The following is a 20,038-nucleotide window of genomic DNA, read 5'->3' on the forward strand; positions in this document are numbered from 1 at the left end:
TGGTGTGATTACAGACACAGATGCTTCGTAGGAGGAAAGGTCTGAATGAGCCAGCACGCTCACCGTGCATTCAGGCAACACTTCATTTACTCTATGGCTTGTATGGCGGAAATGACAGAAGACTTCCCACATATGTGAGGTCATTGCATTAATCATGGAACTGCCAAAGTAATGAAGGTATCAAGGATTTGCTTGTCTGCTAATGAGCTTGCGGTTCTAATATAAATCAGGTAAAGCTCAAGATTCCCTTCGTCATCCTGCCGTAATATAGTAAAATCTAGAAACACCTCTCTGCTCTTCCATCATCGGCTCACATCACGGGTACACTGGGCCACCCAAACACTTCCTAAACTGTGTGTGTGTGGCAAAGCTACAGAGAAGACAAGCGGCCCTCTACCAGGATCCCAGGATCAGAGCTGAAATGGTGCACCTACTACATAAACACGAAGAGAGCAAAATATTTCCGTAATCTGATCCAAGAAACACCACTGGCCTCCCCAGGAGCAGATATGGAGAAACAATACAACAGTAGACCGGCCACAATAGGCCTGTGCTCCCTTATGTGCCACATTTTGGCTCTAAAAACACAGTTTTTCTTGCTTAAAGAGTAACAGTCATTTCAATTTTTATTTCATAAATCAACAGTACACGTGAAATAAACCTTGTAATATTATACCTTGTATGAAAGAAAAAAGGGATGGCACTCACGTTCTGAAGTAGTGAATTTATTTTCAGATAAAAAGCATAGGCTCGGGAGAGATGTGTGAACTGTGGACAACGGCAGTTCCATGCCAACTGCGCTTCCACGGGTCCACACCGCATGTTTTCCTTTGGATTGAGCACCCGTTCTGTGGGTAGCTGGCGTCCCAGCCCAGGTGTGTGAGTTTGTACCGCACTATAGTGCACATCAAGGTGGCGGAAGTGGTGCCGAATTTTTTCCTTTCCTCTTGGACATTTGACTTGTAATATTATACCATCAGATAATTCACTTCTTTCTTTGCCAGGACTGATCGATCACTTGAAAAATTCTCAAATCCTGGGTAAAATTCGTATTCAGTGAAGACATACTGTATATTACTGAGATAGGAGATGTCAATTGGTTTTATAAAAGACTCTTAGTAGAAAGGTGGGGTGTGAGGAGGGAGGAGCTCTGCCTCTAGCTCCTCCCTTGTACATAGAATATCATCAGCAGCAACTGTCACCTCCTAAAATTCTATGTAAAGGGAGGATGCGGAGAGATGAGCTAGAGGCAGTGCTTCTTCCTCTTTATCCCATCTACATAGAATCTTATAAAAACCAACAGTCATCTATGTAGAAGTAAGGGGGATGAGGAGGAGGGGGAGCTCTGCCTCTAGCTCCACCTTTCTACATAGAATTTTATAAGCAGCAACTATTATAAGATTCTATGTAGAAGGGAGGGGGAGGCAAAACTCCTTCCTCTTTATCACCACCTCCCATCTACATAGAATCTTCTAAAAACCAACTGTCATTTCCAAGGTAGAAGCTCTGCCTAAAGCTCCTCCCTTCTACATAGAATCTTCTAGAAACCAACTATAATCTCCTACCTCTTTAATGTAAAAATCTATCTTCACTGAACACAAATTGTACACAGGAAATGGGAATTTTGAAAATGATCGATCAGTCCCGGGAGAGGAAAAAAAGCAGATTTCTCTGATAAGATATATTGCAACGTTTATTTTTTTTCATGTAAACGATTGATTTGTATAGTAAAAACTAAAAATGACTCTCTAACCATTGTTGTTAATTTTCATTTTATTTCCACTGAAGTTGCAGTATGAGATCTTTAATTTTTTTTTTTTACGTTTATTCCATAGGGAATTAATCCAGTATATTGAAAAATTGTAATACAAATTGTTACATAAAAAAAAGAAGCGCACTAGCCACATTTGGTTGCAGTCTGCAGATATACCATATGTATTCATGTATTATCTCATTATAGTACTCAAAGTATTATGCTTCGTTTCAGCACGAGTAAAGTTGGTGCTCACACAGCGACAGTAACAGATGACAACTTTCCTAACACTTCATGACACAAAGCTAAAAGCTCACATTGCCTAGAAAAATTAATCGGAGCAATTCAAAGCCTATGTGCTGCCTTTAAGAGTCATTCTTCTAGCAAGATGAAGTGCGAATTCCCAAATGGGCAAATTAATATTCTGCCACATGATAAAGCGAGTGCCCAGATCTGTTTCTGACGACATGGCTGACAAACTGTACCGAAAAAAAAAATTTAGCCCAGGGGAAAAGATAGCTTACCCACACAGGACTGGCATGTAGCATGGCATCTGTCACATTTCATCACCGCCATGTTATAGAACGTCCCATGGTCACACTCAGGCACGCACATTGACCCTGAAAGGCTGAAGAGAACCAATTGTTATTATAAAGTTCACAATATATAACTTCCATATGAATTAGTCATTTTCTATACAAAATATAAGAAAAGAGAACTGGAAAGAAATACTCCAAGACCTGTCGAGTAAGCCAGTAATTTACACCTGAGACACTGTGTGGCATTGTTGGCGCAGAGCACCAGGAGAATAGACCCTGCCTCTTGTCTACTGCTTACGATCTCTTGGTGCCAGCAATGATGTCTCATGTATTACCATCAGTCTACTAACACCCCAGCTTCAAGTCCCATGTGGCTTATACGGTGGCTGGCCAAAGTACTCGCCCCTTTGGCTTTTTACTTATTTTGCGACATTACAACCTGTGTGTTACCCCCTATACCCCTGAGGGTGGTTTGCGCGTTAATGACCAGGCCATTTTTTTACAATTCTGACCAGTGTCACTTAATGAGGTCATAACTCTGGAACGCTTCAACGGATCCCGATGATTCTGAGACTGTTTTCTTGTGACATATTGTACTTCATGATAGTGGTAACATTTCTTTGATACGACTTGCGTTTATTTGTGAAAAAAAAACGGAAATTTGGCGAAAATTTTGACAATTTCACAACTTTCCAACTTTGAATTTTTATGCCCTTAAATCACAGAGATATGTCACAAAATACTTAAGTAACATTTCCCACATGTCTACTTTACATTAGCACAATTTTGAAACTAAATATTTTTTTTTGTTAGGAAATTATAGAAGTTAAGTTGACCAGCGATTTCTCATTTTTATAACAATACCATTTTTTTTTTTTTTTTTTTTTTATGGACCACATCACATTTAAAGTCCCTTTGAGGGGTCTATATGATAGAAAATACCTAAAAGTGACATCATTCTAAAAACTGCACCCTCAAGGTGCACAAAACCACATTCAAGAAGTTTATTAACCCTTCAGGTGCGTCACAGGAATTTTTGGAATGTGGAAAAATTGACTTCAGATCCAATTTTTTCTATTTTGACAAAGGTAACAGGAAAAAATGGACCCCAAAATTTGGTTGTGTAATTTCTCCTGAGCATGCCGATAACCCAAATGAGGGAGAGATCGGAAGGTAAGGAACGCCATTTAACTTTTTGAATGCAAAATTTGCTGGAACAATTTATGTCGCACTTGAGAGCCTCTGATGTGCTTTAACAATGAAAATCCCCCACTAGTGACACCATTTTGGAAATTAGACCCCTCATGGTACTGATCTAGATGTGTGGTGAGCCCACTGAACCCTTAAGTGCTTCAAAGAAGTTTATAACGTTGAGCCGTAAGAAAAAAACCAAAACATTTCCCCCACAAAAATGTTGTTTTGGCCCCAAATTTAGTATTTTCATAAGGTAACAGGAAAAGTTGCACCATACAATTTGTTGTGCAATTTCTCCTGAGCACACTGATACCCATATGTAGGGGAATACTACTTTTGAGGCACAGTGCAAAGCTCAGAAGGGAAGAGGCACAATACTGGAGCTCACATTTTGAATTCATCTAGTGGTGCAGTGATCATATTGATGCCAAATGTGCCTCACAGAATTTTAAACCACTGAGCGGTGAAGAAAGAATTAAATTTTTACCATTAATTGTTGTTTTAGCCCCAAGATTGTAATTTTTCTAAAGGCCAATAGGAATATTTTTTTTTTACAACAAACTGAGGTCCATTTTTACCTGAGTGCGCCAATACCCTACACAGTAACATGATATTTAAGGTAGACTTTAAGGGTGTGTGCACATGTTGCAGATTCTGCTGCGGTGTACTATACCATTTAAGGCAATGCAAAATGAAAACCGCAGTGCCCCCGGTGCGGAATTTTCCACGTGGGTTTGCTGCGGTTTTAAATCCGCAGCATGTCACTTCTTTGTGCGGATACCACAGCAGTTTGGCACCTGCTCCATGACAGGTGTGAAACCGCAGGGGAAAACCGCAGGCTAATCCTGCGGAATTAGACAAAACCGTGTGGAAAATTCCGCAGCAGATTCCACAACGTCTGCACACACCCTAAGTCCATCTAGTGCAACCCATAGCCTAACATGTTGATCTAGAGGAAGGCAAAAAAAAAACCAAAAAAAAAAAAAACTATGCAGCAAACACTAAGCTCCACATTGGGGAAAAAAAATTCCTTCCCGACTCCACATACGGCAATCAGACTAGCTCCCTGGATCAACGCAATATCAAGGAAACTAGTGTATATACCCTGTAATATTATACTTTTCAAGAAAGGCATCCAGTCCCGTCTTAAATTTTAGTAGGGAATCACTCATTACAACATCATGTGGCAGAGAGTTCCATAGTCTCACTGCTCTTACAGTAAAGAATCCGCGTCTGATTATGATTAAACCTTCTTTCCTCCAGATGTAGAGGATGCCCCCTTGTTCCCGTCACAGGTCTAACAGTAAAAAGATCATTAGAAAGGTCTGTGTACTGTCCCCTCATATGTACTGTCCTCTCCTATATATAAATTGAGAAAAATTCTTCAGGCACAGTGCAAAGCTCATAATGCAAGGAGCGCCAGATTATACTGTTATGGTTTGCAGGCGCCATGACCCACTGGGAGAGCCCTATGAGGTGCGAGAACAGCAGAACCCCCCATAATTGACCCCATTTTTCAAACTACACCTCTCAATGAATTCATCTAGGGGTGCAGTGATCATATTGACACCATGGGTGTGTCACAGAATTTTATACCATTGGGCAGTGAAGAAAAAAAACTACATTTTTACCAACAAAACGTTTTTTTAGTGCCAGATTTTACATTTTCACACAAGAAGTGGGTAAAAATGGCACCAAAATCTGTCCGACAATTTCTAGTGAACGTGGAAATACCTCATATGTGGCTGTACAGTACTACTTAGCCACATGGAGAGACTCGGGAGGATCGGAGCGCTATTTGCCTCTGAGTGCAGATTTTCCTGGAACAGTTTGTGGACTCCATATACAGAGCCCCTAATTGCTAGAACAGCAGAATCCTTCCTCCAGTGACCCCATTTTGGAAACTATACCCCTTGGGGAATTTATCTACAGATGTAGTGACAATTTTGACTCCATGGATATTTTCCAGAAACGAGCAGCAATGAATGTTGGGGAGTGAAAATTGCAAACTGCTGTTGTAGTCACACGTACACCCTAGTGACCAGTACATTAGGCACAGCCCGTGCTTCTGGTGGCATGCACCCATAAAGTTAGGCGGGCTCTCATCACTTCAAAAATGCCAAACGTGGACAATATGTGGTTTAGGCACACTGTGGGGCTCAGAAGAAAGGGGGATTTGGATTTGAGAGCAGAGAATTTGCGGAATATCTTTTGGCAGGTAAGGAGCAATTTCGCTTTTTCAGAATCTTTGTGCTACCAGTAACGTGGAAGCCCCTATATTTTCCTTAACAGAAGGCAGACCTGAGTGGGGACTTGCTTTTTTTTGTGCATTGAGTTGACGCTTTTATTGGGAACATTTTACATAACGTTTGGGATCACATTTATCCGGCGCGCTACGCTGAGCACTTTGGGATTTCCATCTAAATCTCTCATGTCATTCTCCGCAAGGAGAAACGATACTTCTTGGATATTGGTCAGACGCCTCTCACACAGCCAAACCAGGTCTCACACTTTGCACTGACGAGGGGCAGTACCCCGAAACACAGTGTCTGCAAATTGAGATTCTGGTTTTGGCTTTTATCCTCCTAAGTCATGTAACAAGGCTTGTTAAAGAGTCGACATTGACTTTTAGGATTGTTACTTCCAATAGGTGGCACTAGAGTTCTAGCCCTCTTCCTCTCTGAAGAGACAATTTGCATATTTCCCAGAGGAGCATTGCGGCTTTAAGTCTCCTCATCACGGCATGCTTAGCATGTCATTCTCCGTAAGGAGAAACGATACTCTGAGTGACGTGATTCAGATTAAAGGTATGTGCACACATTGCAGATTCTACTGCGGATCCGCATCTGATTTGGCCCTGCGGATCCGCAGCAGATTCTGCTGCGTTGTACAGTAGCATTAAAGTCTATGAAATTTGAAAAACGCATGCACATGCTGTGGATTTTTCTGCACGGATTAGCTGCGGATTGAAATCCGCAGCATGTCAATTCTTTGTGCGGATTCCGCAGCGGTTTGACAACCTGCTCCATTATAGAAATCCGCAGGTGTCAAAACGCATGGGAAATCCGCACAATTTCTGCACAAAATCTGCAGTTAAAACGCAGGTCATTTTACCTGCGGATTTAACCAAATCCGTGCGGAAAAATCCGCAGGACAATCCGCACCGTGTTCACATACCCTAAATCCCCGAGAGATCCATTCACTATAATAAGGCAGCAATTACTCTCGACTTCGTCTGGCCTCTGTTCAGAGGTGTCTTTCTTTTCAGAAGTGCACAAAACTATGGCCGATGCCACGCTTATGCTGTCTAAAAAGACGAACACCGCCGGATCACACTGTGGACACAAAACCAATGGTTGGGCGGAGACTTTTGTCCGTTAGGCTTTTGATGCTGCAGATATTCCGCACCTATAATATAAATTAGGTTACTCGGATTTTTTTTTTTAATTGCACTTTTTCCATATGTTTTATTTTTCAATGCGTTTTTATTGTGATTTTGACGCTGTGGTTTTGTCTCGTTAGTGAGCTATGCTTTATATAAAGCGGCTTTGTTTTTGAAACTTCTTGTACTTTGGATTGGAAATTTTTTTTGATACAATCAAATGAAGATTTCATGCATTTCTAGTGGCAATCCACAGCGGAAACGCACTAAAAATGCATGAGTTTTTTTTTTGTGTATTTTCTGCATCTAACGCAGTTCTATTGGGAAGATCTGCACATAAAACTCAGGTCAGTTTATACTGCTTTAGCCACACAAAAAAAAAAAGCCCGGTGGACAGGAGCGCTCTCTAAATCTCATCCACTTTGCTGGAACTGTAAGACATAGTGATTCTGATGCAGAGAAAATACGTAATGTCAGAAACTAATTGTGGGAACACAGCCTAATCGGGATGAGAAAATACAGTCATACGATTGTGTGAATTCATTCTTAAAGTTTCAACGCTGATCTGCAATACTTCACACTGACTCTGGACAAGAGTTTCTGGAAAAAGGCAGAACTATTTTTAATCCTTAACACTTTTGTTCTCACCGCTTTCTATATGCAGTGCCTGAGCCTTTCATATCAAACCGCAAAATCAGAGACCCATTCCCAATATAAAAAATTTTGATCATTAAAAGGACGCATAGAACAGTAAAATGACCTAAAAATCAGTCTGCATGAGATCATAGAACAGTAAAAATAACCAAAAAAAATCTGTATGTATGAATGTTTTTATCAGGTAAGAAGCAAAGTAATAACCGCTAATGTACCCCAAAGAGTAGCGTTCAGCCTTCACTGAAACTCCACGGATGTATACACCAGCTCACCGGGACATCGCCTTTATCAGCAGGGCAGCGGCAGGGATATCAACTCTCCACATTGCCCTATAAATCTGCCAACATAATGCAGACCGCTGTTTACAGCAGTTGAGCAATTAGGAAAATTACAACCCAAAATGTCCCAAGTTCAATATTTATTACTCCTAAATTAAAATATATACAAAATAGTCATGAAATTTCTTTAACAGCTGGACACAGCTTGAAAAATATTCCACCCATCAAATGACATGGAGCAGCGCTTATTTCCAAAAGTTGCATACACACTGCACTAAAGAAGTGCTTTAAAAGGAATGCGCAATTACAAAATGACCTTTCCATCAGATTTTTGTACTGAATGTATTTTTTGACAAAAAAATGTAAAGTTTTTTTTTTCAGTTTACAGCTTTTATAGGAAAAACAACCAGTTATACATTTTGCAATTCTGACACTGGCCAAAGGGGCTCATACTTCATGTCCTTTCAAGAAGCGTTTTCAGTAGGCTATCACAGACATGATTACAGCAGATTGCAACTTGTGATTGGTGAATCCTGTGCTATGTCACAGCTGCCCTGCTCCTCCTCCCTTCACAATGACCTTAGAGTAGGTTTATTAGATGCTTTAATACAAAATATATGGTCTGAGTGCGTCCATTGCTGCTAAAACACAGAAGAATTTCCTGAAATAACATAGAAGTAGGGAATATAGATAAGTCCCAGAGGCCAGTGTGAAAACTGCAAATATTTTTTGTATTACAGATCAAAATGTATATAAAAAAAAAAAAGCCCCCCCCCCCCCTCACATTTATAAAAGCTTAAGCTACAAGTCTGCAGTCACTAACTGCAGACTAAGGGTATGTGCACACGGTGCAGATTTGCCTGCAGAATTTTCTGCACAGAAGCTGCACCTCTTGGCAGAAAACGCAGGTAAAAATCCACGCGTTTTTGATGCGTTTTTGTAAGCTAAATAAAGATATGTTAACAAAAAATTGGTGATGTCATTTCTGGTCCAACCTCCTCTTTTACATTTGTCCAACCCACACTCCATTACACACACAGATGGATGGATAGATAGATGGATAGATCTATAAGATAGATACTGTATATATCGATAGATATCTATATCTTTTTTAGACCTGCGGTTTTGCTGCGGAAGTGCCCGACTCAATGCAAGTCAATGGGTGCAGAAACTCTGCAGATCCGCACAACAAAGAATGGACATGCTGCGGGAAAAAAACGCTGCGAATCCGCACTTTTTTTCCGCAGTGTGTGCAAAGCACTTTTGGATTTCCCATTGATTTACATTGTGTGCACTCTGCACTGCGGAATTTGATGCAATTCCGCGAGTCTAAAAACGCATCAAAACCCGCAACGTGTGCACATACCCTTCTGAATCTTCACATTGTGTGCACTGCACGCTGTGAGGATTCTCTGTCGCCAGGAGCGGGCAGTCATGTGACCTCTAGTATGCGATTTGCATCCTTCCATCCACATACTGACTCGACTGTGTGCAGCTTCACTCAATACAATTGCATTGAGCAAGGCTGCGCTCATCTAGTCGATATGTGATCACAGGTATGCAAATCACATTTGTGGCCTCTCCCCATCGCTCCTGGAGCTGGAGGATCCTCACAGTGCGCTGTGAGAATACAAAAGTCTGCAGTCAAAACGTGACTGCAGACTTCTAGCCTACGACCAGACAACCCCTTTAACAAACTGATTTTAACAGTAGTTCATTTTCTGATTATGCATTGCCTTTAAAGGGAAGGACATTAAAGTGAATCTTCAGCAGGTTTTTGCTATGTAATCTGAAGACCGCATGATGTAGGGGTTAAAACACAGATTTCAGCAATGCCTCTCTTATCAACCTTCATGCTTTTGCTTACTTGCAATGATTATTTTAGAACCAAGAGCTCATTATGGCTGGGACACAAAAGCACGTGCCTAGTAGTCTGACTCCTCCCCCTTCTGTGATAAGCAGCTCCCTGTGTATAGACACTGTAGGTACAGAGAGTGGTGAGGGTAGCTTTATCAGTTCTGCTTCATGCTAAATCTAAAAACTGTCAGTTTGCTGGGTGCAGCAGTTCTAAGTGATACATCGTTAAATTCAGGGTCTCTTCCTGCATCATGCTGCTATAAGAAGAAAACAGGTTTTCTTCTCAAAGATCATTATCCTAAATATTTCCTACCAGTTTGGCCTCTGTATGGAGTCTCAGTATCTTCTGAGAAAAAGGTGACCCAAACCTGAGCGAGATCTAATCAGGTCTAAAACCTCATTATCTCCCCATTCCCACATTTATATTTCTGCTGTGAAATCCACAGGAAGAGAAAAAGTTTCAGGTCGGTTTACACTTCTAGTGTTTATTGGATCCTGCCGCCATCCAGTTCCACATCCTGTCACATCGTGATCAAATGATTTCACTTTCCTCTAATGTGGAGTATAAAAAGACTGATGCCGACTGGAGTGTATGAACTACTGGAGATTCTGGTTTGGAAAAAATATATATATTAAATAAACCATAAAAAGGAAAAGCGACAGTAAACCTGTCACTATGGCATCAAGCACATGTTGCTATGACAACTGCATTCAATACTTGTGCCATTTCTGTAACTAACAAAATCTCAAGAGAACAAAAACAAACAAATAATCTGCTGATATTTTGTTTGTTGTCTCTTTAACCAATGCTTAATATATTATCCTGTGATCTTTAGCTCGAATATAAACAAAAATTTCTATCTGTACATCAAGGTCAAGCATTTTCTGCAGTTCAAAAAAAAATATATATTACTATATATAAAATATATTAAAAAATTATATATACAGCTCTGGCAAAAATTAAGAGACCAGAGCAAAATTTTCCATTTGTCTGATTTTTCTCTTTATAGGTATATTTTTGAGTAAAATGTAAATTTCTCTTTTATTCTATAAATTACTGACATGTCTTTGAATTTCCAAGCACTAAATTTTGTACCGTATACTGTATACTCGTGTGTAAGCCGACCCCCCCTAAATTTGCCACAAAAAACTGGGAAAACTTATTGACTGGCGTATAAGCCTAGGGTGGAAAATGCAGCAGCTACTGGTAAATTTCAAAAATAAAAATAGATACCAATAAAAGTAAAATTGAGACATCAGTAGGTTAAATGTTTTTGAATATCCATATTGAAATCAGGAGCCCCATATAATGCTCCATACAGTCCAAGATGGCCCCATAAGATGCTCCATACAAAATACGCCCCATATAATGCTGCACAAAGGTTATGGCCCCATAAAATGCTGCATAGATTATCGCCCATATTCTGCCCCATATGCGGCTCCATAGATTAGGCCCCCATATGCGGCTCCATAGATTAGGCCCCCATATGCGGCTCCATAGATTAGGCCCCCATATGCGGCTCCATAGATTAGGCCCCCATATGCGGCTCCATAGATTAGGCCCCCATATGCGGCTCCATAGATTAGGCCCCCATATGCGGCTCCATAGATTACGCCCCCATATGCTGCTCCATAGATTACGCCCCCATATGCTGCCCCATAGATTACGCCCCCATATGCTTCCCCATAGTTTACGCCCCCATATGCTGCTCCATAACTATGCCCCCCAAAAAATGGGCTGAAAATCTCGGCTTATACGCGCATATATACGGTATTTATTTTCAGAAAATGAGAAATGGCCAAAATACCAAAAAAATGCTTGCAGACCTCAAATAATGCTAAGAAAGCAAGTTCAGAATCATTTAGAAACCACAATACTAATGTTTTAATTCTGGAAAAGTTCAGAAATCAATATTTGGTGGAATGTCCATGATTTTTAAATCACAGCTTTCATGTGTCGTGGCATGCTTTCCATCAGGGTTTCACACTGCTTTTGGGTGACCTTATGCCACTCCTGGTACAAAAATTTAAGCAGTTCTTCTTTGTTTGATGGCTTGTGATTATCCATCTTTCTCTTGATTACATTCCAGAGGTTTTCAATGGGGTTCAGGTCTGGAGATTGGGCTGGCCATGACAGGGATTTGATGTGGTGGTTCTTCATCCACACATTGATTGACCTAGCTGTGTGGCATGGCACATTGTCCTGCTGGTAAAAACAGTTCTCAGAGTTGGAGAACATTGCCTGAGCAGAAGGAATCAACTAATTTTCCAGGATAACCTTGTATGCGGCTTGATTCATACGTCCTTCGCAAAGATTAACCTGCCCAATTCCAGCCTTGCTGAAGCATCCCCAGATCATCACTGATCCGCCACCAAATTTCACAGTGGGTGCAAGACACTGTGGCTTGTACGCCTCTCCAGGTCTCCGTCTAACCATTAGAGCAGGGGTCCCCAACCGCCGGTCCGCGGCCCAGCACCGGGCCGCTGCAGTGCCCTTGCCGGTCCGCGGACACAAGGGGAGCCAGGGGCAGTCAGTGGCGTAGCGGGGGCTGGGGTGGCGCGCAGCAGTTCTTAGCGGCGTGTGTAGCGGCGGCCAGAGAGCGATCCAAGCAGCTCCGCGGCCTGCAAGAGGGAATAGCAGGAGCGGAGCTGCAAGGACCCGTCCACTGCGTCCAGCTTCCTGCCCGCGCTTCCTGTCTCTGACTGACAGAGAGGAGCGCGCCGCTGCTGTGTCAGAGCAAGGAAGCGCGGGCGATGCTGCGGACAGGTGAGAGGAGAGAGGTGGTGTGTGTGTATATATAGTGTGTGTGTGTCTCTGTGTGTGTGTATGTATGTGTGTCTGTGTGTATGTATGTATGTCTGTCTGTGTCTGTGTGTGTATATATAGTGTGTGTGTGTGTGTGTCTGTGTGTTGGTCTGTGTTTGTGTAGCCTGGCCCTGGAGGAGATGGGGACATGAGGAGAAGGCCATGAGGGGAGTGATGGGGTGAAGGCAATGATGGAGAGACAGCAGTGATGGGGAGAAGGGAGTGATGGGGTGAAGGCAATGATGGGGAGAAGGGAGTGATGGGGTGAAGACAATGATGGGGAGACAGCAGTGATGGGGTGAAGGCAGTGATGGAGAGACAGCAGTGATGGGGTGAAGGCAATGATGGAGAGACAGCAGTGATGGGGTGAAGGCAATGATGAAGAGACGGCAGTGATGGGGTGAAGGCAATGATGGAGAGACGGCAGTGATGGGGTGAAGGCAATGATGGGGAGAAGGGAGTGATGGGGTGAAGGCAATGATGGGGAGACAGCAGTGATGGGGTGAAGGCAATGATGGAGAGATGGCAGTGATGGGGTGAAGGCAATGATGGGGAGAAGGGAGTGATGGGGTGAAGGCAATGATGGGGAGAAGGGAGTGATGGGGTGAAGGCAATGATGGGGAGACAGCAGTGATGGGGTGAAGGCAATGATGGAGAGATGGCAGTGATGGGGTGAAGGCAATGATGGCGAGAAGGGAGTGATGGGGTGAAGGGGGTGATGGAGCACTCATTCAAAACCTATGGTGAGTTGAGTCACATTATAAATGTTATTTAATTATAAGTATGCACTGCTACACTACAACCGTGTCCATAGCCCCGCCCCCTTATGACCAAAGTCCCGCCCCTGCCACACCTCCATCCCCACCCTGCCGGGCCATGGAAGAATGGTCTTGCTTGAAACCGGTCCCTGGTGCAAAAAAGGTTGGGGACCACTGCATTAGAGGACCAGATGTTGGGCAAAGCTGAAAATTAGACTCATCAGAGAAGATTACCTTACTCCAGTCCTCTATGGTCCAATCCTTATGGTCTTTGGCAAACTTCAGCCTGGCTCTCCTTTGCTTCTCATTGATGAAAGGCTTTTTTTTCTACCTTTACATGACTTGAGCCCTGCCTCTAGGAGCCTGTTACCATCTGTTCTTGCTGTGCACTTCACCCCAGCTGCCATTTGCCATTCCTTTTGTAGGTCGCTTGATGTCATCCTGTGGTTGCTGAGTGACATTCAAATAGGATGACGGTCATCCCGGTCAGTGGAGTCATTTTTGCCCTCTGCCGGTAGGTAGCTTTGTTGTCCCCAATGTCTGCTGCTTGACCTTGTTGTAATGAACTGCTGTCTTAGAAATTTTAAGAATGAAGGCAACATGACGCTCAGTGTATCCCTCTGCTAGTAAAGCCAGAATTGAGCCTTTTTTTCCACAGTCAAGACTTTTCTTATCAACTCCTTTGGCATGGTTAAAAGTTATTTTTTCATTCCTATTACTTTTGGGATATTGCTAGCACTTGTTTTGCCATCCAGCTTGTCCTATTGCAAGAGGATTGTGAACATCACAGCAGGGATTTTTATACTTTCCTTCTTTAAATAAGATTTGGTTCAGGTGATCACCTAATCAGAAGCACATTAAGTAGAAAGAGGTGCACTCTGGTTGGAATTCAACTGACACTGGAATGGAATGGCTGTCAGACATGTAGAGAAGCTGATTTTTATAAAACTGTGCAGTTGTCTATTTTGCCTTTGTGTGGGTGTATGTATATATACACCTCTGGCAAAAATTAAGAAGGAATGGAAGGCAGGAAAAGCAAAAAACTTAATTGGTAAGAAGATTGAAGAGGAGATCGACAAGTGGACCATTCTTCACCAAATTCATCATGCAGGTAAATCAGGCACTTCTGAAGGTTTAGACTGGGTCTGAGCTCTCTTGCATCTACCGTTAATCAACATATTTGCCAAAATTGTAAAACAAAAGCAATGTTGAGATATTAGCCAAAAAAAACGAACACAAAAGCCAATAATTAACAACCAGTTGGACCATTAATGTGCCTAATTTTCCACATTGGTAAATCAGCCACTTTGTAAGGTTTACATCAGATTCCAGCTCTCTTGGACTTACCCTCCTTTACATAATTACAAAAACCTAATGCAAAAGGAAATATTACATTTAACCCCTTAATGACCGCCAATACGTCTTTTTACTGACCTGAGATACAAGAGAATATCATCCCCACATAGGTGACAATCCAGCAGCTGTTGGATGTACACTATAGCTGACAACTTGCTGTATCACAAACGATCAGTGTTGTCACCGTCCATATCTGTTTAACCCTTTAGTTGCTACTGTCAAAAGTGACCATCAAATAAATGGTTAATAAATTGTGGGGGCTTCCGCTTTAATCTAATTACCACACCGAGATCATGATTGTGTGGTCTTGATGTTTGCCATAGCAGATCATGGCCAAATAGCGGCCTTAGAGTCTCCGGCTATAGCATTTAGGTGGTAAACTTTTTCATTCCTGCTATATTACTTTGCATTAATTCCTGAAAATCACCTTAAGGGTTAATAAACTATCTGACAGAAGTTTTCAATATGTGAGCGGGTGCTGTTTTTAAAATGGTATCCCGTTTGGGGTTTTCCAATGTATAGCACCCCCCCCCAAAGTCACTTCAAACCTGGATAGGTCCCTCAAAAAAAATAAATTTTGTAAATTTTCTTGAAAAAATGAAAAATTACTGCTACATTTTTAAACCTCCTAAAAGGCTAACAAAATAAAATAGCATTTTAAACATGGTGCTGATGTAAAGCAGACATGTATTTATTAATGTTTTTATGTGGCATGACCATCAGGATTAAAGGGATAATGATTCATATTTGAAAACTGCAATTTTTTTTTACATTTTTGTCAAATTTCTGATCAACCTAAACTTGCCATCATCATAAATTATAATGTGCCACAAAACACAAATCTCAAAATCAATGGGATTTGTTGAAGTGTTCCAGAGTAATCACCACAAAGTGATATTGGTCAGAATTTAAAAAATTGGCCCCGTCACTAAGGGGTTAAATCTCATCAAAACACCATTAGAGATGCATAAAATGTCATAACTCAGCACATATATTTTTTGCGCATAAATCTGATATGCTAGCTCATCATCAGTAGCAAATTACAGTAAGTTGTAAAGCACACAAACCGTTACACCAAAAAAAACTTGTGCAACATCAGATACTTCTACTACTAGTGTTGTATATAAAGAAAAAAAAAGGTATGATTTATGGTACGCTTTATAGCATTAAAAAAATTATAGTTTACCATACTATGCAATAAAAATATAAACAATTTTGTACAATAATGACTTTTTACATAGTTTTTAAATTATCCCAGTGGATCTTGAAAAAAAAAAAAAATCTCTATCTATATCTGTCTGTACTGTGTTAGCCAGTAGGTAGAAAAATATTAAAACTTGAGAGTCCTCAGTGGTTGATGCCTTTTAATGGCTAACAAATTGCAAGTTTTCAAGACTACTCGGGTCTCTTCATCAGGCATAGAATGCCATTCTAAGGTATCAACCGGAGGACTCAAATTGTAATATTTTCTAAAGTTAAGAGACTTTCTGAATAGTTTGTGGCTACAAAGTTGACCATTCTTAATGAAAAGTTATTGCAAAGACCTTTATCTAGCCCTTTCCTTTTCAAAATATTTGCTGCTTTTAGGTCAGATGTTTCTATGGTTACTTAAGTACAATTATAAGCATTTCATAAGTTTTTCAACTTTTAATCAAAAAATACATCAAATTTATGCAAAAACTAAAGGTTTATAATATTCACCCTTAGGTTTTGAAGACTTCTGCCCTTTATCTCCTGGATATCAGCTTCTGGGCCAGATCCTGACTGCTAACCATCCATTCTTGTCTACTCCAGGCTTGGAGTTTATCATATTTCTATTTTTGTTTGTCCCCTCTCTTTTTGAGGATTGACTACAGGTTCTCAATGGGATTGGGATCTGGGTAGTTTCCTAGCCATGGACCCAGAGTGTCAAAGTCTTGTTTACAGAGCTACTTAGTTATCACTATTGCCAGGTGACATTATGTACGATGCTGTTTCCAATATGGAGACATTAGAGAAAACAAGGGCGGGGGCGCAGACATAGGGCTTCACCTGGTATAAATCAATTAAAATATAAAAGTACTCTGGAGTACTCACCCTTTATGGGTTGTGTTCAGACACAACCACTCTCAACATTTGTTGCAGTCATATAGCTGCTGCAGAGCTCGTGCAGGTGGACAGCGTCCACTAGGTATCATAAGTTGAGGATCCAAGAAAAGCACTTCTGAGCATCCGCGCTGCTTTAGTGATAAGAATTCTTCAGAAATCCATATAAATCTTTCAAGTTCTTTATTATATGTACTACAGAAACTACGCGTTTCGAGGTGACAAACCGCACCTCTTCTTCAGGTTAGAGTACAGAGTTGTACCTGAAGAAGAGGTGCGGTTTGTCACCTCGAAACGCGTAGTTTCTGTAGTACATATAATAAAGAACTTGAAAGATTTATATGGATTTCTGAAGAACTCTTATCACTAAAGCAGCGCGGATGCTCAGAAGTGCTTTTCTTGGATCCTCAACTTATAATATGGAGACATTCAAATTGGGAGACGTTGCACTTGGAGGAGGTGTAGATGCCATTCTTTACTCACGACAATGATCCTAGGCAAAATGAAAATGGTGCGTGAGCCACTACATGGATGAAAAGCCCCCACACACGAATGGTCTCAGGATGCTTTACTGTTGCCATGACAGTAAACATCATAGTAGCCCTCATCTTTCAATCTCCAGACAATCATTCTTCCAGATGTCCCAAACAGTCTGAAGCGGGCTTCATCAGAAAAAAATAACTACCTCAGTCCTTGGCAGAACATCAAACTGTCCTTGATGTTTTTCTTGGATGGAAGTGACTTTTTGGCTGCCCTTTTTGACATCAAGCCAGCCTCCGAAAGCTTTGGCCTCATTTTGCATACACATGTATGGACACCTGCCTGCTGCCATTCATGAGCAAGCTCTGCACTGCTATAGCTCTATAACAGCTGGTCCTGGCACTTGTGGGACTTTCATGGGTGCCCTGTAGACTTCTTCACAGTAATTTAACCACTTTTTGAATGGTATCTTTATGATTAAGTTATATATATTACAAGGCATAACATTGCATTTTTGCATTTCTTCTGATTACACAATCTAGAGTTAACACAAATTGCAACTCTAAAAACTGAAGATTTCCTGATTGCAAGTTAAGGTTCAGACTCCATAGGAGTTGTAATCACAAAACGATATGACATTTTTTTTTAATCAAGACTGTTTGCAGTGGTCTCGGTTTAGATGCCCAAGCAAAAGGAACATGTTCTGAAGGTCAGCATAATTTTTTATTGTAATTAAAGTTAAAAAACATAAGTTTGTGAGTAAAGAGGCTGTCCCCTTTCAGAAAGGTTTTTTGTATAAGCTCTGTTACTATGAAAAAAAAAAAAAAAAAAAAATGTTCAGAGCAGCTTGTGCTATCTATACCAGCAGTTTCATTGTCTGCTGTGCTGTTGACGGGACACCAGCGCTGCAGACAACAGACAGAGGAGCACTTGAGACTCGGCGCGAGTCCAGGACAGGGTAAGCACAGCACACTATGTTTTTGTTTTTTCTTACTATTAATGGAAACTTATAGGAAAAACTTTTCTAAAATAGGACAAACCCTTTAAGATATTCAGAAGCCACTGGAGAACCTTAGATTGCAGTAAAAGGATACTGTGAAAATATTGCCAAAATATTTTTTGGGAAAAAAAAAAAAATCACTGAAACTAGTAGCAAATTATCTCAAATATATATAAATGTTTATTTAGTAAACTGATTTAGTAAGAGAACTTCAAAACAAGCAACAGCTATGCAACGTTAACACTGTCCACTTATCCCAGCTGAATATTTTGCTAAGAATTTCATGTTAATTGCTCTTCAAAGCACAGGGTATACTTTATACATAAAGTATTCACGCACTGGCGATGTAGAAGTCAGAATGTAGAGGATTTTACTAGTATTTGTGCATCGCAGCAGCACCCTGTGCATATTGTCACTGGCACCCAAGAGACCACATCCAGTAATCACTTGATTGACATCCAAATAGGTTAAGAGAAAGCCGGTACTATTCTGAGTGACACCGCTCTGGCAATATTCGATGCTGTGCAACAAACCATAACCCAGGGGGAATCACTACGAGTTACATGAGCAAGTGGCAAAAGCAGTAGAGAATTGTGATGTACCGGCTCCAGGTTATGGTAAGAATAACCTTCTGTACCCTTTCGAATGTGACAAGCTCTGCCCTTTAGAATGATCAGATCCTTCATTCCACATGACGTCTGCCATAATCCTGTCACATCATGTTAAAGTACAAATTTTGTTTTGGTAAACAGATTAGTCATTTATCACACTGATTATGGCTGGAAGCGCTACATCAGTTTTTTTTTTTTTTTGGAGTTTCTAAAAACTAACTAAAGATCAGAAATAATAGGAAAATATAAAAATGATATTAAACAACTCAGCCCATGTAGTACAGTGTTTGACATCCTTTAGCTGCATCATGGTATAAGGTGCCGTATAGAGTTGAGCGACTTTGGTCAGATCGGGTTTCATGAAACAAAATGTTTCAGATGAAACTGGTCCGACTAGGGCAAAAAAAGTCAGAGTTTCGTCCGAAACCCGACACCAATGCAAGTCAATGGGAAATAAAAGTCGGCATTGAGTGGATGAATGTCATCTGCTCAATGCCGACTTTTATTCCCCATTGACTTGCACTGGGGTCGGGTTTCGGACGAAACTGTGACTTTTTTTTTTGCCTTAGTCGGACCAGTTTCATGAAACCCGATCTGACCAAAGTCGCTCAACTCTAGTGCCGTAATCTTTCTACAGGAATATTCCCCCACGCGAACAGGATCGTTTTCACAGTCAATGCAAATTAAATTAATGTCCTGACATTCTCTGAGCAGCCTTATTCTTCCGTGTCCTAGAGATGCTCTGTAGAATTAAGATCTTGCGACTGGAGCCAAGGGAGACAATAAAAAAAAACCTCACTGTCATGTTCCTGGAACCAATCCATAAGTAAATGCCCCTTGTGGGATGGTGTGTTGTCTTGCAGAAAGCATCCTTCTGCCACAGCGCTACAATGAAGGAATAAATGCTACAATGCTAAGTTAGGTAAGCCCTACTATCAAGATATCTATCCATCCACAGGTATCAGAAGAAACATGTCCTACCCTATTGCTCCACTTCCACCAGCCTGAACTATTGACCTCTCACTAAGGTTTCGTCATTTCTACTGTTTGCGCCAAATTTTCAATTCATTTGACCCTCCCATCAGCATGGTGCAACAGAAATCTAGAATCATTTCATCAGGAAATATTTTTCCACTGCTCAACGATCCAATATTTTCCTGTCTGCTATAGCCCATCCGTGCAAAGCTACATCCTGATCTGTTTTTGAACATGTTAGAGCACACCAGGGTTGTAATTTGCTAGACTGTTGACACCTTGTTTACTTCCACAGTATCAAATACATCTT

The 20,038-nt window shown here is 41.0% G+C and overlaps 1 protein-coding gene across 2 annotated transcripts in view; it reads right to left on the bottom strand.

Annotated features, from left to right (window-relative positions):
- PCSK6 (proprotein convertase subtilisin/kexin type 6) overlaps positions 1-20,038 on the bottom strand; it is a 346,824-nt gene that overhangs the window by 13,272 nt on the left and 313,514 nt on the right. For both annotated transcript variants that reach the window (XM_073568833.1, XM_073568832.1), the window contains exon 18: positions 2,278-2,381. In XM_073568833.1, the coding sequence (XP_073424934.1) occupies positions 2,278-2,381 (104 nt within the window). The remainder of the gene's footprint in view (positions 1-2,277; positions 2,382-20,038) is intronic.

The sequence above is a fragment of the Dendrobates tinctorius genome, unplaced genomic scaffold (assembly GCF_039654945.1).
Source record: "Dendrobates tinctorius isolate UK_male_01 unplaced genomic scaffold, ASM3965494v1 ptg000022l, whole genome shotgun sequence".
Lineage (NCBI taxonomy): Eukaryota > Metazoa > Chordata > Amphibia > Anura > Dendrobatidae > Dendrobates > Dendrobates tinctorius.